General features: G+C 41.6%; 1 protein-coding gene and 1 pseudogene across 2 annotated transcripts in view; one reads left to right on the top strand and one right to left on the bottom strand.

Annotated features, from left to right (window-relative positions):
* IL2RA (interleukin 2 receptor subunit alpha) overlaps positions 1-27658 on the bottom strand; it is a gene marked incomplete at both ends in the record, with an annotated part of 56779 nt that extends 29121 nt beyond the window's left edge. Inside the window, one exon of the mRNA XM_080669630.1 lies at positions 27595-27658. Coding sequence (XP_080525756.1) covers positions 27595-27658 — 64 coding nt within the window. The remainder of the gene's footprint in view (positions 1-27594) is intronic.
* On the top strand, positions 543-1885 carry LOC308255579 (THAP domain-containing protein 5-like; annotated as a pseudogene). The gene is made up of 2 exons: positions 543-571; positions 740-1885. The product of its transcript is annotated as a THAP domain-containing protein 5-like (transcript).
* Positions 27659-27959: the final 301 nt, after the last annotated feature.

The following is a 27959-nucleotide window of genomic DNA, read 5'->3' as shown; positions in this document are numbered from 1 at the left end:
TGCCTCTTGCACACCTCCTACTGGGGATATGCCTGCAACCAAGGTACATGCCCTTGACCAGAATCGAACCTGGGACCTTTCAGTTCGCAGGCCGACGCTCTATCCACTGAGCCAAACCAGCTAGGGCTGTCATCCTGACTTTACATAGCAGGAGACTGAAGTTCAGAGAGAGGTGGTGGGACAGGAATCACAAGAAAGCTTACTATTGCTGCTCTCTTTTCTGCCTTTAAAATTTTTACTTTCACTTTTAGGAATTCTTTCAAGAAGCAAACTTAAATATTTCAGGAAGAAGAAAGGATGAAGAGGACAGAAGTGTGGATAAAAAGTTTTCACTGACCTTACGGAACCATAAAAGCTCAGAGGGTGATGCCATTGGCTTTGTATAGGAGTCAGATTCAAAATATTGAACAAGCAGGATAGCAGACTCAGGAACAAATATGAATATAGCAGTAAAATGAATTAGGAATTTGGAAGACCATGGTGAGAAACTTTCAAGAAACATTAGGTAGGGGTAATGACAAATCAGAGATTTTGATAGAAAAATGGGGAAAAGGAGCTCATCCGGATGCAGGTGTGGCCTGGACTTGGGGGCCCCCCCTCCCCTCTCCCCGTTCCCCCCTCCCCTCCCCCCTCCCCCTCCCACCTTCCCTCCTTCCCCCTTCCCCCCTCCCCCCGCGCCCTCGGCAGTGAGGAGGGCCCATCTGTGCCCGGAGTCAGGCGGGCCTCCCTCCTGGGCCAGGCCGTGCTGGAGCGATGCCTGTAAGAACCAGCAGGGAAGGAATAATAAGGTCCTCAAGCTGAGTTTTTACCCATTTCTCTACATGACAAAGAAAGACTTGAAAAATGGTTAATGAACATGAAATGAGATTCATGGATGCCCAGTAAATACCAATTCCTGTGTAGTGACCATTTCACACCTGAGTCTCTTGACATCAGATGGGGGATTCGATATTTGAAACAAACTGCAATTCCAACAATATTTTCTTTGCCTGAAGACAGTCAGGAAAAAGACTCTTCCAAAAACAACTGTCAGAAGAAAAAAATGGAGTAAGAGACAGAGGCGTGCCTGAAAGACAAGTCACAAGGATCATTTGCATCAAAAAAGCCAAAGAAAAATACAGTTAATACAGGAGTCCTCCCTGCGCATGCAGAATCACTCCATTCATCTGCGTTGGTGAAGCCACCAGCTCCAAAAGCAGGATAACACATTAACTCTTAATCTAGTTAAACTGGAAGATACTGGAAAACCAGAATCTACCTTAGAAACATCAATTAACCAAGACATAGGTGGTTTTCACACATCTTTTGAGAATCTAAATTCGACAACTATTACTTAGACAATTTCAAATACAGAAAGTATTCAGCAGTCTTTGGAAACCCAAGAAGTGCTTGAAATAACTACCAATCATCTTGTTACAAATAATTCAGTGGAAATTAAGTCAGCACAGGAAAATTCATTCTTACACAGCACAATTACTCAAACGGTTGGAGAATTAAACCCAAATAAAGAATCTGTTATTGCCATTTATGTGCCCACAGAAAATTCCAAACCTACAATTCTTTTATGCCTGTCCAAAAAGAAACTGTAGAAATGGAAGACATAGACAGTGAAGACTCCTGTAAGGAGCTAGACTATGAGACAGAAGTCTTACAACTTGAACATTCTTACTGCAGACAGGATATAAATAAGGACCATCTTTGGCGGAAAGTCCCTAAATTACATTCAAAGATTACTTTTCTTCAGCTACAAGAGCAACAAACTCTAGGGAGATTGAAGTCTTTGGAAGCTCTTATAAGGCAACTAAAACAGGAGAACTGGCTCTCTGAAGAAAATGTCAAGATTATAGAAAACCATTTCACAACATATGAAGTTACTATGATATAAAGACGTCTCAAAGCTAGGACTTTTATATAAGCATTTTGCAGCCAAACCAAATTATATGTAAAGTGAACTTTTTCCTGCATAAATTTTTCTGCTTAATGAAACTCAAAGAGTGCCCTAACATTATGAACTGCAGAAAAGTGATAACTGGTAGAAAGAAAAAATCAAATGCAAAGTGATATGAACTCCCAGTAGGAAGCAATTACTTGTATATGGTAGGTAGGACAGTGGAAAGAGAGCTATGAAAATAACAACTCTGTGAGCAGAGTCTGGAGGGATAAAAAGCATTTCCCAGGCACGGATTAGTAGAAGAAAGTGAACAGCATGAGAGAGAAAAGGTGATGTGTTGGGGAAATACTGTGTACTGGTATATATGAGGAACTGAGAGCTGACTTCCATTAAGGTCAGCATTGAGTCTCAGTACTTAGGAGATTTAGCAGAGAAAGCTAGACAGTAGATGGTTAGGACAAAATCATGGAGGAAATCATGTGAATGTCATCTGTGAGGCACCAGGGAGCCATTTGAAGGTTTATGACTATGGGATGCTGTACTCAGATCTGTTCTTTAAGAAGAACTTTTTTTTTTTTTTTTTTTTTTTTTTTTTTTGGCATTTACAGGTGGCTAGCTGGGGGCAGCAGGAGGGCAGCAAGAGGTGGGAGGTAGGGTGATCAGTTAGGTTAGTGCTTCTCAAACTTTTGTGTGCACATGAGTTACATAGGGAATTTATTAAAATGCAAATTCAGACCCAGCAGGTTTGGAGTGGGACATGAGAACCTGAATTTCTCCCAGGGGTTGCTGCTGCTGTTCCAACCACAGTTTGAGGGGTAAGGAATTAATAGACCGTTATAATAGGCTGAGTGAGAGAGAGCTAAGAGAAGCTTTGGGACTGGGAAAGAGCAGAGGGGATAGGTAGATTGGAGAGACGGGAGAGAAGGGATGATCAGTATGACTGGACAACCACTGGCAGGTGGGGAGCAAAGGAAGAGAAAATACGGGAGATGACACAATGGATCCCAGTAGGACAAAGAGAGTTGCTGATGCAGTCAATAGAGTAGATGTTGGTGAGGTAAGAAATGTGAACACCTTTAAAGAAGAGAACACTTTGTCTTCATTATAAAATGGCAGAAGTTTAGTATGATGACCTTGGGTTGCGAGTTTGTTGGCCAATTTCAGTCTACCACCTAAATGTTTAAGGAAAGTAAATCAGTTCTGAGTGTCAGAGACCCAAGTCTTCTTCCTGTCCCACTCACTGGTTCACTGTGGTCCCTCCTCACCTTGGATGCTCATCCATAAGATGGAGTAAGAAGAATTCCTCCCAGGTCCCTGGTCAAATTTCACAGTGCCTTAAGCTCATTTACCCGCTGGAGGAAATCCTGTGGGAGGCTAGGAAAAGGGTCATGGAATGAGAGGATATCTTTGATAGTTGGGTGAAGTTTATGAAAATTTGAGGATGCTTAGATGAGGTTTGCTAGCTTGAAAATTATAATATATTTTGGCACACATATATTTTTTTAAGTTTACCCTAGATTTTTCATGACATGCCTTTGAAAGGAATTCCAATCTTGCTCATAGATGAGGAAATGTAGTGTAAGAGTCTGTCTGAGTAGACTGTTCAAAATTACACAGCTAGTGGTGCAGAGCCAGAGCCAGAAGTCAAAAGATTGGGCACTATTCTGCATTCTACTGCCACCCCTACCCTTAGTTATACTAAGAATTTGGTCAGGTGATGTATTTGCTTCATATCCCTTTCTCACTTGCCTTCTGCATTCTCCCTTGTTTCTGATTATCCTCAACTTTCCTTTTTACATTTCATAATGGCCCCATCTTTACTCATCATTTCTTCTGTCTCTCCACTTAAAACATATTCCTGATCTCTCTAAACCTGACACCATTGTGCTTTGGATCACTTCTCCTCTACTGCCGCTGGCACTGTGCCCTGTCAGCTGTCCCTGCACTAGCTCCCCACTCCCACTGGACCCCCCTCCTCAGCCTTCTAAGCATCCAGGTACTTAAGTTGCTCCCCGCCCCCCGGCCCCCGCAAATCAATCCTTATTTCTTTTCCTCCTAATTCAGTATATCATAAGAATAGTTCACCTCGTTGTTTCTATTTCCTCCCTACCGACTCATTCCATTGCTATTCAGTGTGTCTTCTGCTTCCACTGGAGTATTTTTTAAGCGCACACTAAAAAGCTACGAGTTGCCAAGTCCAATGGCTCTCATTCTCCTCAAAGTTTGTTTAGCATGTGTTTCCAAATTTAACTCTTTCCTTTTGAAATTTCACTTTTGTTATCATAAGACATCATGATCCCCTGGTTCCTCATCTCTTTGGCTTTCTTTCTTTGAATGCTCACTTGACTCTCATTCTATAAATCTGCTGACCCAAATTTTCCCCATTATTGATATCTTAGGCTGTACATTTGTCACAGCTACTGAACCAATATGGATACATTATTATTAATTAAGTTTATACTTTCTTCAAATTTTCTCAGTTTTTCTCTAATGTCCTTTCTTCTGTTCCAAGATCCCATCTAGAGTTCCAAATTATACTTAGTTATCATGTCTCTTTAGGCTCCTCTTTGTTATGAAGAGGATATGATAGTTTCTCATTTTCCTTGTTTTTGATGACCTTGATAATTTTGAAGAATACTAGTCAGATGATTTGTAGGATGCCCCACTATTGGAATTTGGCTGATGTTCTTGTTATAATTAGCCTGGAATTAGAAGAATAGCTTTCATAAGATTCTCAAAGTAATCCATGACCAAAAATTTGTTAAGAAGGGTGCAGTGCAGGAATTTGCCAATGAAATGACCTTGGCTCTTGTCATTCTATTTTTTTCTCAGAAGTTTCATCATTTCAGCCCTTTACATATATTGACTAATTTAATTCTGAAAACTGTACTATGAAGTAAATGTTATAATTATTACTGCCATTTTTCAAATGAGACATTAAAGTGCTGGGAGGTTTGATAAATTGCCTGATGTAACTTCTAGCTTGGTCACACAGCTCAAGGACCCACAGTAATGGAGCTGAGAGTCTCCTCTAGGCTTCAGAGCCCATATTCTTAGTAATGATGCTATGCTGTCTCTTTCAGATCTGTATCTCTAGCCCTGAGCCCTAGTCTAGACTACTCTGTGCCCTTCTATTTTCCACTCAGCTATCCTCTGGTACTGCAACTTTGTTCAAAACTATTTCTTCTCCTACTTGACATTACCATTGAGGTTTTATCCAATGCAATCATATAAAATAATGTAGAGGCACAAAAATTAGAAATAAAACTACATTTATTTGCAAATTATATGATAGTATATCTAATAAACCCAAGAGAATCAATGATGAATGTAATAAAATAATTTTAAAAGATAGCAATCCATAGTGGTACTAAAAAATCATGGGTTGGGAGGAGGAGGGAGAAAGCTCTTCTTTACAAGATAATGCCAGCTAAGGGATGCTGAAAAATGGATCTCAGGGGAATTAAGTGGAGAAAGATGGATCTCCAGGGACATAAGTTGAGTGAAAAAAAGCCAGTTTCAAAGTTTTCATATTATATTATTCCATTTATATAACATTCTTAAAATGACAAATTATAGAAATGGATAATAGCTTAGTGGTTGTCAGGGATTAGGAAAGAAGGAGATAGGTGTCTGTGGCTACAACAGGGCAGCAGGAGGGATCCTTGTGATGGAAACCGTTGTGTATCTTAACTATTATGGTGGTCATGGGAATCTACACATGTGATAAAGTTGCATGGAATTAAACACACACATACACTATTGAGTTCATATAAAATTGGTGCAATCTGAATAAGATTGATAGATTATATCAATGTCAATTTTCTGCTTGTGATATTGTGCTATAGTCATGAAGGAATTTGAATGAAGAATATATTGGATCTCTATAATTTACAACTGCATGTGACTCTACAATTATCTCAAAATTAAAAGTTAAAAACAAATATGCAGACAGTCCTCTGATCCTCTTCTTGGACTTGTTTTCCTTAATGACCCTCATTTCTCTTACTGACCCTCACATTCCCATCATCTGAGTCTCCCAAGCTTGACCCTTCTGCATCCTCTTTAAATTCCACCTCTCCTTTGCCCGCATATCAAATCTCTTCCTAAGAGTCATTATTTTTATCTGCTCAATACTCTTTTTATAATTGATTTTGAGAGAGAGAAAGAGAGAAAGAAACATTGATTTGTTGTTGTACTTATTCATGCATTCGTTGGTTGCTTCTTGTATGTGCCCTGACCAAGGATCAAACCTACAACCTTGATGTATCGGGATGACACTCTAACCAACTGAGCAACCTGGCTAGGGACTCTGTGCAATACTCTTGTTCACATTTCTTCTGAACTTCACTTTCACCACCTCCTAACTGTTCACCTGCCATAGCAGTAGCATCTTATTCTTTCTCTCTACCTTTCATCTCTCCATCCCTCCAATATGTCTTTAAAATATTGTCAAATCAAGCATCCTAAAGCACAGAACTAATTGTACTAGTAGCATAAATAAATGGCCTAGAGGCGAGGTTTCATGTGTTCTCCACCTGTGTGACTCATCTCTGGTTATAACAATAACAAGCCTCCCTTCTTTTTCCCTTGATCCAGGAAGTGGGTTTGTCTAACATGGACTAAGTTTTTGTTGGGAGATATTGACTGCATTTTGTTGCTTTACTTTGGTGATTGAGTTTGCCAAACAAAGAGCAGGTGGAAGATTCCTGAGAACCATTAACCAGAAGGTGACCATAGAAGCTTTTGGACACTCCAAGTCTTAGCCTTTGGCCCTGCCATTTAGTCCTCTGGGTCTCCTGACATGGTGCCCCCCTGATGGGGAATTCTGCCCCTGTCTATGAGCCAGATAAGGAGAAAGGCTGCTCTTGATTCTACCATGTTTGAAGGGTGAAAAGAGGTTCATCTGATAGGTTCAGCAGAATAGGTCACCCACTTGGCAGAGGGAATGTTGTGTTCAGGGGACTGTAAGTAAAATGTTTTGTTGGAGTGTGAATGGCAAAGTTATGAATGACAGAAATATATCAGTAGAAATAATGTAAGTCAACAGATCTTGAAATCTGTAAAAAGCCCAATAAATCCTGTTTGTAGCCTTTATAACCCTCAAGCAGTGCAGCATTTAGGACAAAGTGATAAAATATGTAAGGTTACTTTGTGAGCTGGAAAAAAAATGTTAATTACTTACAGCTTGATTGTGTCAGAACAAAGAAATGGAGTTTCTTTTAGATTCATCTTCTAAGAACTATTTATGAGAATTCTATATTAGTTTCCTTCCTCCCACCTATATTCACATGAATAGTTTATAATGGGTTTCAAATCTATTAAAATATGGTCATCCCTGTCCATGTGGCTCAGTTGGTTGGAGTATCGTCCAGTACACCAAAAGGTTGCAGGTTCAATTCCCAGTCAGGGCACATAGCTAGGTTGCAGGTTCAGTCCCTGGTTGGGGCATGTATGGGAAGCAACCAATCTATGTTTTTATCTCACATCGATGTCTCTCTGTCTCTCTCCCTTCTTCTCTCTCTAAAAATCAATACAAACTTATCCTCAGGTGAGGATTAAAAAGAGAAAGAAAAGTTTAAAATAAATAATAAAATAAAATATGGTCAATTCCCTGATCACTGCCAGCTAGGTCCCCACAGTTAAGTTTGAATACGTCCAGTCACTTCTGGTTGTTGCTGGCTGCCTGCATCACCTATTCTTTATTTAAACTATTTCATCAACACGGGCACTGAATAAATTATTGGGAGCATTGGCAGTGGTAATACTGTTCATTCATTCACTCAAACAAATATCCATCTTTGTTCAGCAAGAATAAATGTTGAGGGGAATGTGGCAGAAGCAAAGTTTGATGTCACAAGGATGGGGGCTGGGACAACCAGGTCAAGGGAAGTTCTGTCATTAAGGAAAAGGCACAGTCCTGTCTAGGTGGCTTAGTTGGTTGGAGTGTCAACCTGTGCCCCAAAAGACTGTAGGTTCGATTCCCAGTCAGGGCACATACCTAGGTTGTGGGATAAAAAACGCATCCTCGGGTGAGGATTAAAGAAAAAGAAAAAGCACCTGGTTCCCTGGGGAAATAAGAGGGGTGACTGTGTGCTCCGAGGGAGGAAACTTGGGTGCAGTTGGGCACATTCTGCAGTGATTAGCATCTATTATCTCTGTGTTATCTGACCCACAGTTCCTGAGGCCTGGCTGGGCCTAGTAGGTCAAATAGCCAGAATTTCCACAGTTGAAGAATGAGTGGCTCACAGGGTAAGACCTGTCTGGAAAACAACCTGTGCCTTCTTCAACACTTGTTACCAAGAATAAATGGGAATCAGGGGTGGGAATCCAGTTATTTTCTCTTTACTTTGGAAGGAAAAAAGAAGGCAGGCAACCAAAAATAGTTCTCCCAGCAGCTGAATCTACATTGAAACTGTCATATTTTGGAATTTCAAATGCTTCTGCTAGTGAAATGTTGAGACTGTTATTTCTGCCCCTCGAGTCTTCTCAAGCTTCTGTACGTGAAAGGGTTAACCACAAATTCACCACAGAATGTCAACCTGATGAAAATTAAAGGGTTGTCAGATAAGAAAAACAAGTGGGTAAAAATATACTCTTGTCCTTTTCTGAAATCTAAAATCAGTTTTCCTTCAAATCTTTGAAACCTAATTCTTAGGATGGAATAATATTTTCAGTAGAAATATGCTGCATGGGTGAATCCCACCCACAGTCTTCTATGAGGAGAGTTTTCTGCGAAATTAGACTGCAGAGTTGAGAAGATTTTCAACTGGATAACAACAGACTTTCCACTGAGACTTTAAAGAATACTATATAGGTAAGTATGATGCCAGGTAGAAACTTAAGACCGGAAGAGAAAGAAAAGATGGGAAAAGGAAAAAGTCATGTGAAACAAGGGAGACTTCAGCCACACAGTGTTCCTCCTCAGAACCGTAGCCTGGTCTGGGTGTCAGGCAAGAACCAGCCACTTCAACGCAGACACTTATTGTGTGAGCACACCAAATCTGCATGTGCAAAACCGGCGATGGCCCTGGGTCAAATGTTGCCTGCAGCCACTCTCTCCCGTTATCTCCATACCCATCTCCTGGGAGTGACACTTGGGTCCTTCACTCGGAGGCACTCTTTGCTCTCAAGAATCAGAACTTTAGCCAAAACCGGTTTGGCTCAGTGGAAGAGCGTCAGCCTGCGAACTGAAAGGTCCCAGGTTCGATTCCGGTCAAGGGCATGTAACTTGGTTGCGGGCACATCCCCAGTAGGAGGTGTGCAAGAGGCAGCTGATCGATGTTTCTCTCTCATCGATGTTTCTGACTATCTATCACTCTTCCTTCCTCTCTGTAAAAAAATCAATAAAATATATTAAAAAAAAAAAAAAAAAAAAGAATCAGAACTTTAAACAAGACACAAGTGTATACTGTTTGGACTGAATATTTGTAACCCTCCCCCCTCCTCTACTGTCCAATGTGATGGTATTAGAAGGTGAGGCCTTTACAGTTAGATGAGGTCATGAGGGTGAAGCCATGAATGGGATTCATGCCCTTCTAAGAGGCACGAGAGAGCTGGCTTCCTCTCCCTGCTCTCTGCCATGTGAGGACCCAGTAAGGAGGTGGGCATCTGTGACCCTGAAGCAGGTCCTCACCAGACCTCCACCATGCTGCCCCCTGACCTCGGACTTCCCGTGGGATGATGTGGTGGGCAACACAGGATAGGGAGGAGGTTATGTTACCAAAAATCCTCACTTGTACTCCAGGGACTGGCCTTAGAAAAGCCAACTTAACATATTGCGGACGGATCACGAGCATTCTCGTGTTTCCTGTTCTGAGGCTTGTGACCAATCACAAAAATTCTCGGCTTTTCATTGTCATTTAGAGAGAAACAGTGTAATGGAAAACACATTCACTGAAGTTAAAAATTACAAAAGGAATTAAAAGTGATTAGTCTTTCCCTGACAGGTTTGGCTCAATGGATAGAGCGTCGGCCTGCGGACTGAAAGGTCCCAGGTTCGATTCCGGTCAGGGGCATGTTCCTTGGTTGCGGGCACATCCCCAGTGGGAGGTGTGCAGGAGGCAGCTGATCGATGTTTCTAACTCTCTCTTCCTCTCTGTAAAAAATCAATAAAATATATATTTTTTTAAAAAAGTGATTAGTCTTTTGTCGTTAGTAATAAAAATAACTGTTTTTTATATCAATTTGATATTTTTAAAGTGCTCAGTAACCATGGATAGTGACAAAGAACATGATAAAATTCTGGATATATTTACTGACAATTTATCAGATATTCCAAGTGAAAGTGATGAAAGCTTTGACAGTGGCAGTGATATAGTTATTCCTTCAAAAAGGCAAAAAATAGTAATTTCAAGTGATTCCAAACCCGAAAATTTGAACAATTCCACACATGATTTTGAGTGTAATTTGGGTCCTGGTTGCCAAGATAATGATTGGTCAAAAAGAGGACTTTCAACCTAACTTGGGAAAATTTGAAGATAATACTTGGGTTACAGTTATACCGTGTGATTCTAAGAACATCATTGAAGTCACCAACTTGATTTTTGACAACGACCTGTTTGAATATTTTGTCATCAATCAATCGAAAATATATTATAACCATAATTTGGGAAAGCACAAAATTTTGATAGCAATAAAGTGGTCTCCTGTTACTCCAATAGATATGAAAAAATTTTTAGGACTTATAGTGCTAATGGGGCATACTCGAAAGGATAATTGGAAAGAATATTGGTCTACAAATCCAGTTCTAGCTGTTCCAATATTTCCTCAGACGATGAGTCTAAATCGTTTTGAACAAATCTGGACTTATTGGCATTTCAATGACAATGCAAAGATGACTAAATCTTCATCCAGGCTATTTAAATTCAATCTGTACTCGACCACTTTATTATCAAATTTCAAACAATATATAAACCTATGCGAGACTTATCATTAGATGAAGGCATGATTCCCTGAAGGTCCCGTCTTCTATTTTGAACTTACAACCCAGCTGAAATTATTAAATATGGTTTACTTGTAAGAATGGTGTGTGAGAGCAAGACTGGGTATATTTGCAATATGGAAATTTACACAGGTGAAGGGAAAAAATTGAATGACTCTATTCTGTCATTACTTTAGCTGGATCTGGAATTGGGGCATCACATATACCAAGATAACTATTACAATAGCGTTTCAATTGCAGAAACTTCATATAAAAAGAAATATCCTACTAAAGTTTGCAAAGTATGTAAAAATAATGGTAAGAGAAGAGAAACGCGTTACATTTGCCAGCTTTGTTTAGTTCCACTTCATGTTACACAGTGTTTTACAAAGTATCATACTTTAAAAAGGTATTAGCTTGTAAGAACATGTAATAAGTAACTTCAAAATGCAATGGGTATTTAACTTTAAAGCGTGCCTTTAACATTTATGTAAAACGTTTTTTTGTACTCGTTCAATAGAAACTTATCTGGCCACTGGGGAAAGCTAGCAATAAAACCACTGGTCCCCAATATGTTAACTTAAAGGCTTTTGTGTTCAGTCTGTGGACTCAGAGAGGGCTGCATCCCGCAGCCAGCGCTGAGGTAAACACAGCCTTCCACGTTCTCAGCGCTCTGCACCATTCCCGCCTTACATAAATTCTTAGTTATCCAGTGAAATCATGGTTTCTGAGCCTGCAATGGGCATTAATATTGGGCATTAAATCCAAGGTGGCTGAATTTTCTAAGGACATGGGAACTTAAGATCTGTTACCTTGATTCACTGGGAATTGCTTTGTGCTAAAAAGTAACAAATGGAACTCATCAAGGATGTGGTCATTATAGCTGACCCCTGGGAAGTTAAATGGCATACTCAGAATGATGTTGAAGAGATGTTACTTTTCACTCCATTATAGGGCAAGTATTTATTAAGCCATAGAATGTCAGGACTGAAAGGGGGCTCGAAGACTCCTCCTCTCAATTGTTTGCAGGCATAAGAGCATACATTTTGTCCAAGGTATCTCAGAGTAACTGCACGCCAGGAGCTATTCTAGGCACTTCACACACATTAACTCCCCTATTCCTCTCAGCCACCTATGAAATAGGCTATTATAAAGAGTAATGCTAAATAACACAATATTATATTATATTATTAAAATAGAATTAAATATATGTTAAATAATATACAAAATACTATAGTTTAATTAACATAATTATCATTTGTAAGAATCACTGAATAATTAATTATTAGATGAGTAGTTCTTATCATCTGCATTTCATAGGTGGTAGAAGTGAGGCACCGATAGGTTCAGTGAGTGACCTTCCCAGAGCTACATAGCCTGTCGGTCCCAAAGGCAGTATTTGGACCCAGCAGCCTAACAGCTGTATGTGCTCAGACCTTTCCTCCCTTTGGTGCCTTGGCTGCATCTGTTCCTGTGGTCACTGCAGCCTATGACCTCCCACTGCCCTTGTCCTGCACCTGTCCTGCATTGTGGGGATGCTGTCGTGGGTCTTCTCAGTGGGGGTGATGAGAGTGATCATGGAGAGAGGTTGCTAATGTTCAGAGATTGTAAGGGCTGGAGTCTCTAGAGATTGGGGCTTGATTGGGTACATGGGACCAGTGAAAGAAAAGAAGGAATTTTCCCAGGTTTCCAGGACAGCTGAGTGGATAATGGTGTTACCATTGAAACAGAAAAGGTGGGTGGGGGGAGAGAGAAAGAGCCTGGGAGAGCAATTCTGGATGTATTCAGTGTGGGAAGCCTGAGAGATATCCATGTGGAAAGTTCCACTGGGCCTTTGGTTATGCAGATTAGAAGCCCAGCAAGTCATGTTTATTGAGCACCTTCTACATCCTGGTTATTTTAGGCAGCCTGTCTTACATAGCCAGTGGGCGGGGGGTTGAGGGGTTTTGTTCCCATTTTATACCCACTGCAACTGAAGCCCATGGATGTTTAAGAAACCTGCCTACCGAGAAACCAAGATGGCGGCATAGGTAAACACCTGAACTGCTACCTCACACAACAATTTCAAAACTACAACTAAAAGACAAAACGGACATCATCCAGAATGACAGGAAGGCTGGCTGAGTGGAAATTCTATAACTAGAAGGAAAGAGAAAAGCACACTGAGACTCAGAGGAGCTGCAGGAGGCAGAGGTACTGAGATGCGTGTGTGGAGAGGGCTGGCAACTGAGTACGCGGCTGGCTTTCTCAATCGGGGGGGGGGGGAGACAAAAGCTCCTGACTGCTCTGAACTCCAGTTCCAGGTGAGATTCTGAGGACCCAGACTCATACGGGGAGAAACTGGACTGTCTGGCAGCAGGCGAAACTTGAGGGCGGCCTTCTCTCAGAGGTGCTTGCAGCGATTACTATGGGACACTGAGACACAGGGGCCTCTTAGGGCAGGGCTGACGGGAAGCCAGAGCTGTTTGCTCCACCCTGAGACTCCACCCCATCCAAGCTGAGTGCAGAGGCTTTTGCATATGAATGGTCTGGTCCTTTGAATTCTAAACTTACCTAACAAACTGCAGCTGAGTCAGTGAGACCCAGAACATCCAAAAGAAGGCCCAAGGCCCCATAGCAGCTTGCATTGCTTCACAGCTGGGCCTCATCTGGGCACCTCCAAAACCCAAACAAAGAAGAGGAATCTGCAGATCTCTCCGTAACTCCTGCTGGGTGGCCTCAGGCAGAGGCTAAATTAGCACTGCCTTGGAGACCCAAGAGCCAGTGTACCCAGGGGTCAGAGTGTGACCATCCAGATTACAACTCCTCAGATCCATAAGGGACACACTTAGGGGGCAGACTCAGTGAGCACCAAAGCCCCACTGAAGCAAGTCTTGTCTCATAAGGGTGTCTCCAGCACAGAAGTTCTCCCATCATGGACACAGCTGATCCTCACAGCCAATTGGCCTGAAGGTCAATTCCTCCCAGGGATACCAACAACAATCAAGGCTTAACTACAACAAGACTGTGCACACAGCCCACAAAGGGGTGCACCAAGAGTGTCCACCTCAGGTAACTGGGGAGGCTGAGCCACTGGGCCCTATAGAACACCTAGCACACAAAGCCACTCTATCAACTCAGGGAAGCAGCCAAAATGTGGAGACAAAGAAACAGGTCACAAATGAAAGAAATGGAGGAAAGAAAACAACTGGATTTAGAGTTCAAAACTACAGTTATAAGGTTTTTCAAGAATTTTCTAGAAACTGCCAATAAATTTAGTGAGACCCTGAAGGATATGAAAAAGGACCAACTAGAAATTAAACATACACTGACTGAAATAAAAAATAATATACAGGGATCAACAGCAGACTAGAGGACTGCAAGAATCAAGTCAAAGATTTGAAATACAAAGAAGCAAAAAACACCAAACCGGAAAAGAAAAAAGAAAAAAGAATCCAAAAATATGAAGATAGTGTAAGGATCCTCTGGGACAACTTCAAGCGTACCAACATCTGAAGTATGGGGGTGCCAGAAGAAGAGAAGGAGCAAGATACTGAAAACCTATTTGAAGAAATAATGACTGAAAACTTCCCCCACCTGGTGAAAGAAATAGACTTACAAGTCCAGGAAGCGCAAACAAAAGGAATCCAAAGAGGACCACACCAAGACACATCATAATTAAAATGCTAAGAGCAAAAGACAAAGAGAGAATATTAAAAGCAGCAAGAGAAAAACAGTTAGTTACCTACAAAGGAGCACCCATATGACTCTAAGCTGATTTCTCAACAGAAACTATGCAGGCCAGACGGGAGTGGCAAGAAATATTCAAAGTGATGAATAGCAAGAACCTACAACCAAGACTACTCTACCCAGCAAAGCTATCATTCAGAATTGAAGGTCAGATAAAGAGCTTCACAGATAAGAAAAAGCTAAAGGAGTTCAGCACCACCAAACCAGTATTATATGAAATGCTGAAAGGTATTCTTTAAGAAGAGGAAGAAGAAGAAAAAGGTAAAGTTAAAAATTATGAACAACAAATACATATCTATTAACAAGTGAATCTAAAAATCAAGTGAATAAAAAATCTGATGGCCGAAACTGGTTTGGCTCAGTGGATAGAGCGTCGGCCTGCGGACTGAAGGGTCCCGGGTTCGATTCCGGTCAAGGGCACGTACCTTGGTTGCGGGCACATCCCCAGTAGGGGGTGTGCAGGAGGCAGCTGATCGATGTTTCTCTCTCATTGATGTTTCTAGCTCTCTATCCCTCTTCCTTCCTCTCTGTAAAATATCAATAAAATATATTTAAAAAAAATCTGATGAACAGAATAAACTGGTGAATATAATAGAATCAGGGGCATAGAAAGGGAGTGGACTAACAATTCTCGGGGGGAAAGGGATTTGAGGGGTGTGGGAAGAGACTGAACAAAAAGCGTACACCTATGGATGAGGACAGTGTGTGGGGGGGAGGACAAAGGGGGGGTGGGAACCTGGTGGAGGGGAGCTATGGGGGGAAGAAAGAGGAACAATTGTAATAATCTGAACAATAAAGATTTATTTAAAAAAGAAAAATAAATAAAATGGGCAATAAATTCTATCAACAATTGAATCTAAAAATCAAAATAAATGAATAAGGAATCTAATGAACAACATAAACTGATGACTAGAGTAGAATCAGAGGCATGGAAACATGGAACAGACTGATGAATCTCAGTGGGAAGGGGGTAGGGATTACGGGAACAGATTAACTAAAGATCTTATATGATATATGCAGTACCTATGGACACAGACAATAAAGTGGTGATGGCCTGGGGTGGGGCAGGAACCGGGTGGAGGGGAGCAATGGGGGGCAAAAGGGAAGACACCTATAATACTCTCAACAATAAAGATTTTTTTTAAAAGAAAAAAAATAAAATATAAAAATATTCCTATTAAAAAAAAAAAAAAGAAACCTGCCTACCATCCACTCTCACCTCACCTAGCAGCCTAACTTTGTGGTCTGCCACTCCCTGACTCCCATCCCGTCTGCTGCTTATCATTCACAATGAAGACAGTGCCAACTCTCCTGATCATGTCCCTCCCTTGCCTAAGACTGCCCTGTGGTATTCTGTTCCTCTCAGGATACAGTGCTTACCCCTGTACTTGGCAAGGCTTTGTGATATAGCTCATACCCAGCTTCAAAAGTCTCCGCCCCTGCTGTGTACCTGAATGCTCTGGCCTGGTAGAACTATGTGCAGCTCTCGGAACTCACTGTTTCTTTTGTCTTTGGCCTTGCTCACACTGTACTTAAAACTTAGTTTCTACCTTCTTGGCTCTTGCTTCTCCTGCAGGTCGCCCTCATTGTCGTTTTTCTCTAGGAAGCCTTCGGGACCCTCCCCAGCCTTGGTTTTACGGTATTCCTCTGCACTCGCAGGCTACCCTGCCATTTCTTTAGACAGTGCTTACCACACTGTGTCCATCAGACCCCACCACCCTGCTAGTGCCTGCAGAGAAGGGCACTCAGTGATTGGCTTAAAGGAAAGTCAAGTCATGCAAGTCCAAGCTAGGATCTGAATTCAAGCCTATAGATTCCCTGATTCATGAGCCCTTTCTGCTCTCCCAAGCTGTTTTTCAGTGGTCAGAACTCCAAGTAGGCAGCTGAGGTGTGGGAGATTATTCCAGTAAGGGGGGTGGGGGGCGGGAAATAAGACTTTTCTAGGAGCCAAGCTTTGAAATCACAGGTGAAGAATAGGAGGAGAGCTGCTGGCAGGGTTGCATGGAGCTGGGGTGCCCTCTGCAGAGGACATGGGGACATCCAGGTAAGAATATTAGATGCCAGGCTTTGGAAATGTGACCTATAGGCAGTGGAAAATGATTTGAGCTCTTTGATCAGGGAAAAGTCATCATGAATTTTGCTTTCAGGGGAGATTAATTTGGGGGTAAATCAAAGAAAGACTTCAAATGAGAGATGGGAAGCTGGCTTGCATATAAGCCATGGGACAGTTGCTTTCCTTCTACAAGGATGGAGCAGATAGCCCACTTCTACTGCTATTTTGGGCCTCACAACCTATTTCCTCACCTGTAAAATGGGGGTGATAATAATGGTACCTGTCTCATAGGGTTGTTCTGAGGATTCAGCAAGATAATACATGAAAAGTGTACAGCTTAAGGCATGGCTGGCCCACAGAAAGTCTCCAGAGCCGCAATTACTACCACATGAAGAGGAGGAAAGGAGGGTGCTGAGGCGGCCTGTCCTGCTCTGGCTCAAAGTTCCTCCTGCCCCAGCCTGTGGCAAACCCAGACCAGAGGAGGGAAACGCAAGACTCCCTGGGAGAGGGAAAGTGAAATTCCTGGCCTGATGAATGAAATGCAGTGAAAGCCAAAGTGAAATAAATGAAAAAATGTCTGAATACTGAGAGCTGAAATGCTAACCCTTTGCGGTCTCTGTGCTCTCTTGTGTGTTAGCAGGATGTCTGAGGAAATTGCCCTTTTATTTTATAATGGTTTTGGGGTGTGTGTGTGTGTGTGTGTGTGTTTGTAGTTGCTTGTTTTGCTTTCCACTTAAAATACGGAGTTTTCTTTTTACAAAGATCCTTTTATTCTAAATCAGGCTCTGAACAGAGGTGTCACTACCACAGGGGCCGGAAACAGATACCACACAGACGCTCAGTTGAGTCTGAAGGCTGTGCCTGGTTTCATCAGCCGGGGAAGCCAAGACAGCCTTGGCCACAGCCAGGAAAGGTGTCAGATGAGCAACCTCTTGTAAAGTCATCACCATCACCCCCAAAACTCCCGGGAAACTCACAGCGCTCTGAGACAGGAAGAAGCTGACGTCAACTTGTGTTTTGGGGACTTCAAACAAAACTCTTAGAAATGATTCTTTGCCCTTTACTTGGTGTCATAATAACTGATCTTTCGATGAGGAGATGGGCCAGTTTGCTCCAAAAGGCTCATTTCATGAAATTAAAAAAAAAACAAAACAAAAAAAAAACACAAAACACCACTGTTGCTTTGCTTTTAAGTACATAGTAACATAAATCAAACCTGTTAGGTTTCCTTAGGTCCTCCCTGGGTGTTTAAGGTGGGGGAGTGGTTCATGCCCCGCTGGGGAGGCAGCACTTGGTCAGCACCATCTATAAAGGGGTTTCTGCACCACTTGGGGGATTCAGGAGAAATCAAACAGTTGGATCTTAAAGAACTGTAAATACTCCCACTTGAAATATTTCCATTTTCCTGTAAAGGAATTTCTTGAGCAAAAGACAGTTTCTGCACATCCTCTCTCTATGTTATTCCAAATTCAAAATTAGTGTTTGATTGTGGTCATTAATAATGACCAAACAATGCTCTCAGCTTCCTTTTTTTTTTTTTTTTTTTTTTGTCCCAAATGTTAGTGTAAACTTGAGGCATTCATTGACTTAAGATGTTGGGACTTGCAGTAAGAATGACCATCTATCTATCTGTGTGTTCCATCACTCTTTCTTTATTTACTCTTGTACCTTAGATCTTGGGTTGTAATTATCTGTGCCATGTATTTCTCCACTGCAGCCTGGTGAGCTCCTAGAGACTAAGGACTGGGTTACATTCATCTCTTACCCTGTATTTGGCACATGGTAGTTGCTCAATACATACTTGCTGAATGAATGAATAAACAACGGAATGAACAAATGACTGGAAGGTCTGGCGCAGGCAAGATGTCCCCAGCTACCCTATGGCTTCCCTCTTCCACCTGCCCCACCCATCCTGTCTGTGGGCTCTACCTTGGCAGCAACGGTTTCATTCTGAAAACCATCACAGCAGAGAAATCTCCCACCATGTTGCCTTAGAGGCACCCATCTATCCTGCCTTTGTTTTTATTGCTGAGAGTACAGAAAGCAGTGAGGCTGCTGAAGGAGGTATCTATTTCGGTCCCAAACAGAAAAGAGTGGGTGATTCCGTGGGCAGAGATGGCAATTCCTGAACATGGTGTGGTTGACTCATGCCCGGAGGTGCTCGGAATTTCCTCTGTTTTGTGGGCGTTTGGGGCAGACGTGGCCCAACTGAAGTTTCTTTGAAGCACAGTCAAATGCAAGAAAGACAACTGCAGCTACTCTTTTGAGGGTAGAAGGAGCACTGAAGGGGAATAGCAAGATTCAGAGAATTTAAGACTCCAGGGACTTGATGGCCCTTAAGAGACCGTCCCTCCCGTACATTAAGGGACAGCTCCCCGTGGCAGCAGGGTTTGGTTTCTGTAAGCACAGGCACATTAATTTATGCACAGCCACAGAAGCAGTGGGACATACCCCAGAACATGTTTACTTCAACTTTTGAAAGAGTGGAAATAAACTTCTCTGTTAACACGGCACATACATCTTGGACCCTTAGAAGCAGTTTAGAAGAACATTAAAGAACACAGGCTCTGGGGTGAGACTGCCTGGCTCACAGCCTAATTGTGTGACATTGCGCCACATATTTAACCTCTATAAGCCTCAGTTTTCCAGGTGTAAAATGGGATTAACAATACAGCCTGCCTTATTTTGAGGATTAACTGAAGTAATACTATGTTTTCACATAATACCTGAAAGATAGCCTATAGAATATGAATAGTCGCTCTTGTTATTATCATTACAGTTTAAAATATTTCTTGGAACAGGCTGAAAGCAAATAAGCCTGAAAGGAAAAACTAGGTGTTGGTATCAGTATTTGTGCACGGCCTGCCTTAACCAGCCAGCTGTTTTCCAGTTCACAGCTTCTCTCATCAGCTCACCTTTCTTTGTCACCATAGGCAATCAGGGCCTACTGGAAACTAGTCAACTTTCCATGCTCTTTAGTGTAAAGGAACCAATTGCCTTCTTTGAACTTCCTTTTGATCTTTAGAAATGTGCTTCTTCTTCTTCTTCTTCTTCTTCTTCTTCTTCTTCTTCTTCTTCTTCTTCTTCTTTATTTATTATTTTATTTTTTTTTAGGAAAAAGTACTTAACTGCTCCTAGTCTGACACCAGCCTATTCTTTCATGGCATCTGGAATAAGGAGTGTGGGGACTCCTGGAAGGGAGAAAGCAGCCCAGAAAGCATGTCTGGCTAATCTGACCCTCTCCTTCCACCATGGGATGGGCCAGAGGCACAGACTTCTGACCAGCACCTTACTCCTTCCCTTCGTCTTCCTCCCAGCCTGGTGACCCCCACTTATGACACCCACACTTTGGTGCCCTAGTTTCCTCCTGTAGGCAGGATGCCTGGCACTGGGCTACATGCAGAGTTCCTGATCAAAAGCCCCATGAATTGGGTGGTGGGGTTGTAGGTATGAGCTGTCAGGATACTCTAGCCACCAGCATGCGGTTAGCTGGTACTGGGTCAGGGACAACATTTGCATGTGGGGAAATAAGACCTTGGGCTTCTTGACTATTACCCAAAGGTGTCATGTAGCCTTGGTGATGCTGATCCAGTGATCTATTGTGTGAATGAAGTCTACCAGGTCCCAATGATGTGTGTAGACAGAGGATTAAAGTGAGATACTTTTTTCTGAGCAAAAGTTTTTTCTTTAAATCAGAGAATCACTAGCCATTTTGCTCAGCATGCACACATACACAATGCTCATATATATGTGTGTGTGTGTGTATGTGTGTGTGTATATATATATACACACACATGGCGTAATATGCTAATTAGACCAGACATCCTTCAAGACAGCCTTCTGGATGAAGCCGGGGCTGCAAAGGAAGCCTGGGTCCTGGGTGCCAGAGGGAAGCCAGTGCCAGCAGCCGGGGGAAGGAAGGCCTACTCTTGCATGAATTTTGTGCATCGGGCCTCTAATATATACAATGTTTTTATTGCCTTAGTAAACTCCTATTTTCAGTTTGTTACTCATGGAGCATGATCCATGTATACAACTTTAGCAAAATCATTAGAAAACACCATCCTGCAACCCATCTTCTGATATTCACAAGCACAAATTCAGAGCCAATAAGTCCCATCTCCTCCGAGAAGCCTTTCCTAAGAAATATGTTTTTCCTAGGCCCACCTATTCTGATCGCTATGGAATGTGTCAGTTTTGCCGCATACTATTTTGCAATATGTGATCTTGAATCTTTCCAGATTGGTTTGCCCATTTTAGCTGCAAGTTCTGTGTGGGTAGACACAACTTGTATTTCTTCTCTCACACAAGAGCCTTGCTACTCGAAATGGGGTCCATGCACATCATGTAGGAGCCTGTTTGAACCAGAATCTCAGACCCTGTCCTGGACATCTTGAATCAGATTCTGCTTCCTAGCAATATCCACAGGTGATCTGTAAATACATTAAAGTTTGGAAAGTACTGTGCTAGGGCACCCATTCTTAGTGAATAGAAATGAAATCATGGAATCAGACCACAATGGGAATCATTATTTTGTGGATTTCAATCATGACTGCATCTTGAATCCTTTGAGGAACTTTAAAAAACTTATTTTTATGTCCAATTCTCATCCCCAGAGAATCTCAACTAATTGGTCTTAATTATTCTTGGGGCCAAGGGTTGGTCATTATTTGTTAAAACATCCCAGATGCATAATTAATGTATAGTTGGTGTTGATAACAACTGCTCTAAATGCATTTCCCGGTTGGACTTGTGTTACCTTATCGAAGGGAGCAAGTCCCAGAGTAACCCTAAAACAAGTGAAATAGCCAAAAACTATCTGAGTAATCTTAGAGTGGAAAATACCTAAAATATCTAGAAACAATTATATTACTCTTTTCCCCTAAATGGGTGACTTATTTGAAAGCCTTGTGGGGGGATTCAGTGATGGGTTGTTGACTCATTGGCAAACACTGTTGGCTTCCCTTGTCAGTCAAGAGAAGAATTGCTCAGCAGGTGTTTCATCCCCATTGTTCAGCCAAAAACAGTTTGAGGGCAAGGACTGTCACATTTTTCATCTCAGTAATCCTGCTAGATGGATTTGTCATTGAGAGCCCATGTAAAGACATGCAGGGAATATTGGACTGGAATTTAAGAGGTCTAGATTCTAGTCCTGGCTTTGCCACTTTTCTTGCTTGCCTTGTGTCATTGGTTTGTCCTGAGTACCCTTTACTTGCTGTCTTCTCTAGGCTCCCAGACCTCTTAGGTTGCCCTTGCCAATTATAGTTCCTTTCCAGAGAGGGTAACTTCCTGTATCTCATTCTCTCTGTTCAAGACAATGGGTGTTAAGATATCAAATAATGTAATCAGATGTCTTACCTGGGGACCCTGGTTTATAGGGAGGCTTTAATCCCCAAGAATTTTATTCAAAATTTTGTGCATTTGCACATTTTTTTCTAAGAAGACAGTTGATAGATCTCATCAAATTTTCTCAAGGATTTACCAATTTACCACTCAAAAAAAAATTAAGAACCAAAAACTAGATGGATTGTTGTTATCACATTATTTTTCCTGTTGAGAAATTCAGGCTATGTACGTAGGAGTGATACATGAGGTTCATCTTTATGTAGTGAGGCTTGCTGGGCCTTTTTCTCCCACTCTCCTCCCCATCCTTGATGGTACCTGGTGCAGCAGATGACTTTACCTAACCAAAACTTCCTGAAGAAATCATCAGAAAGGGTCACCAAAGAGTTTGGCAGGAGATAAGGGAGCTCTTTAAGGGCCTCCAATCTTTCCTTACCTAAGAGCTGCCTAGACAAAGAATTGAACAAGAGAAGAGGGTCCCAAGAAGTGTAGAGACCCCCAGTAACAGAGGAGCCCCAGATGGGCCATAGATTGATACCAGAGGGATACACATTGTCAGTCCAGAGGGAAGAAACCCTAGATTCTAAATCCAAAGGGATCCGAGTCTATCACTTCCACTTTCTGCTTCCAGAGGAAGGGAGCCTACGCTTTTGTGGAGAGGGCAGGAGGGGAAGAGCTCCTTATTCTGGGTGTGTGGCTTTTGTGGAGAGGGCAGGAGGGGAAGAGCTCCTTATTCTGGGTGTGTGGCCAAATACAGGGTGGGGCAAAAGTAAGCTTACCATTGTGAGTACACAAAACAGATTTTATTCTTGTATTATTATTGATTAATTATGGAATTTCCATATGAACAACTATAAACCTATTTTTGTCCCAACCTGTACAGATAAACTCATGGTTCACATTTTACCTTTTTAGTGGCTCCCCTCACCCAGCCTCAGTCACCTTCCCACTCAAATTCTCCTTCCTTTTATGTTTCTCACTGTCACCCAAAGTTTGGAGTTGGGGAGCAGATAGTGGATTAAAACCAAGAATCCACACTTATATGTTATCTGGATTCTTTCGGATTTGAAAAAGATGAAAATCACATATCCCTAATTTCATTTTCTAGGAGGGGAAGGAAAAAGTACAGGTGGGCTGGCTGGTGTGGTTCAGCATCAATCCATGAACCAAGAGATCATGGTTTGATTCCCAATCAGGGCACATGCCTACGTTTCAGGCTCAATCCCCAGTGTGAAGTGTGCAGGAGGCAGCTGATCAATGATTCTCTCTCATCATTGATGTTTCTTTGTTGATGATATATCAACAAAGATATATATATATATATATATATATATATATATATATATATATATTTTTTTTTTTTTTTTGAAGAAATACAGGTTGGAAGGAGGCAGAGGAGAACCAGAATGGAGAGGTGGGAAGGAGCCCAGAATGTTGCCAATCCACCTTCCTGGCCAGCATGCACCCCTTCATGGCATCCCACAATAGTGGCCACAGCTTCTATTTGAACATTTTCAGGGTGAAGGGCTTATAACTTTTTGAAGCAATCAATTGAATTAAGATACTCTTTCCTTTTCTCACAGGGAATGGCCTGGGATAAGAGAAGAGAAATAGGTTCCCATTCATCTAAGATCTCTCCAGTGAGGAACAAGGAAATGGTTTCAGTCAAAAATTCCTTAATCAAGCAAACAAGCAGCCGAAGGCCTCGCCAACAGTGAGTGGTGTTTTTGCCTTGCCTCTTACAACTGCAACAATTACCAAGGCACTGGGTGGTGCTTGAGAGCAGCGGAGGGAGTTGGAAATAACCTACAATGAGATGTCAGCTTTGGTACTTTGACACTGAAAGGTCGCTAGACCCAGATCCTGTTGTGTATGTCTTCAGTTTGCGGGAAACTTTTTCATTCCAAAGAACCCCAGCTTGAAAATGCCTTTCAAGGAGAGCTTATTTTTCCCCTATCAGAATTCTTTACATAGACTGGAAGGGGGCCTTGAAATCATCTCTATCAACCCTCTCCTTTTACAGAGAGGAACTGAGGCCCAGGGAAGTATACAAATTTGTCAAAAATCACATCCTTCACATGTCTTCTCTTTAGTCCTCCAACAATGTTTGTTAGGAAGTGTTTGGCCCTCTATCAGCTCCCTGCAAAGTTCAATTTCCCTCTAATTCTTCTATCCACTGACCTCAGTTGACATGCCCCACTCCCTAAGGGAGCTCTGTCTATTTGCAAGGTTTCTACTGCTCATTGGGCAATGAGAGGTACAGGGAAAAAAACTTCAGTGGCCACCATGTTGAGGGATAGCCTGACTTAAGGGTCACTCTAGCTATTATAGGAATGACTTCAACAAGAAATTACACAGAAGTATTCAGCATACTCAAGGATTTAGCCAAAAAAGTTTAAGAATACTTTTCTTTGAGATGAGGGTTCAAGTGGTGGGGCTATAGAGCTCACCCACAGTTCTTTGCTAGCACCTCTCACTGTCCATTTGTGAAGTCAATTCTTTTGTGTCTCAGTTTTCTTAAATCTAAAATGGAGCATATCTACATGTGTATACAGCACTGCTTATGTAAGACACACTTTTTTGTTGTTGTTAATCCTCACCTGAGGATATTTTTCCATTGATTTTTAGAGAGAGTGGAAGAGACAGAGCGAGAAACATCAATATGAGAGAAACACATTGATGGGTTGCCTCCCGCACACACCCCGACCAGGGCCAGGGATCGAGCTTGCACAACCAAGGTTCGTGCCTTTGACTGGAATCAAACCCAGGACCCTGCAGTGCATGGGCTGATGCTCTATCCACTGAGCCAAACCAGTTAGGGCAAGACAAACTATTTTTAAAAAGTAGAAACTATTTTATGAGGTACTTCCTATGCTTACCAAAACCCTGTCTCACCAAGGTATATCTTTTTTTTTAATTATTTTTTATTTAATGATTTTAGAAATAGAGAAAAATATCAGTTTGTTATTCACTTTTTTATGCATTCATTGGCTGATTCTTGTAAGTGCCCCGAAACTTTGGTGTGTGCAGATGATACTCTAACCAATTGAGCTACACAGCCAGGGCTCACTGAGGTAGACCTTGAAGATGAGCAAGGTAATAGTGGTAATAACATTTTAGGATCTAGAGAAATTGAATGATTAGGTGTGAAGAGTTAAACATTTTTTGTTTTAATGACAAATGTGAAGATGGGAAATTCCAGTGTGGGCAGTAGTCTTTACACTGCACTTTTTTTGTTTTTTTATTTTTTAGCCTAAGGGATGAAGATTTGATCACAGAATTCCTAGAATGAAAGAAATATGATCAAGGCATAAACTCTCAGAATTTCCACAATTCTGAGAAAAGTGCCTCAATAATGTGCCATGGTAACATCAGGAGAATTTTCTTTTAACCACATCCCAGGACCCAGTAATAAAGAGACTAAAAACATTCAAGTTGATTAATTGTAACACATCACAATTTTTAAATGGTGGCTTTGGAAACTTTCAGAATGAAAATCTACCTTATGAATCAGCTAGAAATTGCATCTGTTGACAATCTGTTTGATTTCAATTGAGACCTCTCACTCGTAATGAATAAAAAGACTTAAGATTGGGTTCTTGGAGGAAAAAGTCCAAGATGAGATTATTTGTTACCAAACCCATTTCATTCTCTTTACCACCAAGTCCTCATTTGCCTCTGGATTGGACTATCTCAAGAGCCTCATGAACTGCCTCTGTGCACCTAATGTCTCTCCACCCTATGCCAGAGTCCTCTCCACAGAGCTCTGACCCCGTCTCAGTGAACAGAACAGACAGAGCACGAGCAAGGGAGACCTGGGTTTGAGCCCCAGCTCTGTCACTGCCTGTGAGACTTCTGAATTTTGGGTTCTTCTTCATCTAGTGGGTTTGTGACACCCACACTGCAAAGTTGTTATAAAGATTAAAATAAGATATATACCTGGCACATAGAAGGCACTCTATAGATGATAACTTTTCTTTCTAGTAGTCTTTCCTTGACTACCAAATGGAGTTAAAAATTTTAAACTTGTTATCCAAGGCCTTGGATCATTAATTTGACCTCATCCTACCATTCCAATCTTAATTTCCAATATCCTCACATCACTGTGCAGTGTTGGGAGTTGCAGCAGACCACTTGTGGTTCCCTAATGCTCTTCTGTGTCTTTGCTCATATGGTCCTCTCTGTCTGAAATCTCTACTTATGGAAATGTACTAGTCCATCAGGACTCCCCTTGCATGCCACCTCCACGAAGTCTTCTCTTTTAGTTTCATGCTCCCATAGATCTTATCACATTCCAACTTTATTACTGCATTGCTTTTATTATATCTATGCCTTTCTCCCTCTTACTAGGTTATAAATCTCTTAAGGATAGAGACTGTCTGTTTTATTTTTATATTTGGTACAGTGCTGAAAATAGGAATAAGAGGTATTGGATAGATTTTTGGAGAACTGAGTGAATAAAAGAGTCCTCATAATACTTCCACTTGCCCCACTGCCATCAAGACTGTTCCTCAGATAAGTCACCGTTTGCTAGCAATAATACAAGGTTACTTGTAACTTGTTTCCCAGAAATAGGACATGAATAATTGTAAAGACTTCTCTGTTCTGGCTTGGACTGACCTCCCACTTTGCAAAGACCCCGCTGAGACAGAAATCACATTATAAGCATTCCTAAAACCATGTCCACTTTAGCTGCAAAGTGAAGAAGTACCTACACATGGGTCAATTCACAGCCCAACATAACTTGGCCACTTCCCCCAAACAAGCAAAAAGACTATATGTATCATCGTGTTTGACTGCTTAGCACATCTTTCTGTGGCCAGTTAGCATTGTTATATATCTAGAAATTAAGGATATGAAATTATAGACGTTGCCACCTTATCTGTCTTCCTGGGCAAGCAAGAGAAGAAGTCATGAGAAAATTCACACTCAGGTAGGAAGGGTGGTTTTGAGGTAGAAGTTGGTAGTTATTTCTTAAAAAAAAAATCGTTGACAAACCCCATGTGAAAGGATGAATGAAATTCAAAATTTGCATATACATACATATATATATCCTATACACATACATATAGCACATGCATATACACACATAAGAACACAAGAGAAAATAGTGTTCTGAAAGTGAACACACTTATATTTCCAAAATGTCTATAAAGTTGCACATATAAGAAGCTTCCTAGGTATGATTTCCTGAGGCAGTATACATCCTTGAAGCTAAACTATTCTGAGATCTGAAATTATCCCAATATTTCCTATATGAGTTACTGACATCTCAGGCACATTTACCTGCTCTTAGAGAGATTTCTAGCAGATTTTAACCATTATCTTAATAGCTTGGGGGTGCAGCAGAAAACTAAATCCATTGGGAAATAAAAGGAAATTTCTTTTCAATTATCAGGCCACTCTATTCATCCCAAAATGAACTGTCAAAGACTTTGAGTGACAGGAGAGTCCATCATTCCTAGCTCTTTATATAGATCAAAGACAATTGGGGCATAAAATGGGGCTCCAGAGGGTCGTGAAGAACAGGTGGAGCCCAGGATTCAACCCCCTTCTCTGTACCTTCTACTTAGGGGCTCTCTGTGATTCTGTGGCTGGGGAGAAGTAACATCCAATAGCCTTTCCAAGTTCCTGTGGGCACCTGTGACCCCTTACCTGTCACGCAGTCAGTTACCATGATGAATGTGAAGAATCTCCACATCAGCAAGCTTGACTCCATCTTGGCACCTGGGATAGACTGCCTACTTAGGGACAGTGAAGAGAAGATCTTTCTTTGCAGAATTCTGGGTTTCCAATCAGCCTCTTGTTAGCATTGTACTGGGAGGATGGAAGATGAAAGGATCAATCCGTTAGGGTTGTCATCCTTGCTGGTCCATCCAGTCTCTGTGACAATGAGAAGTGGCTCTCTATAAGCGTTAGGCTTATTTGTTCAGCCAGGAAATTGTGCCTGACATTCTCTTCTCTAGTCTCAGATAGGAAGTGGTTTTAACCAGGTGTTTTCAAGTTCAATTGCTGGGAGG

This window comes from Plecotus auritus, assembly GCF_963455305.1.
Source record: "Plecotus auritus genome assembly, chromosome: 1".
Classification (NCBI taxonomy): Eukaryota; Metazoa; Chordata; class Mammalia; order Chiroptera; family Vespertilionidae; genus Plecotus; species Plecotus auritus.
Note: the sequence above shows the minus strand (reverse complement) of the source record. Positions and strands in the feature narration are given on the sequence as shown.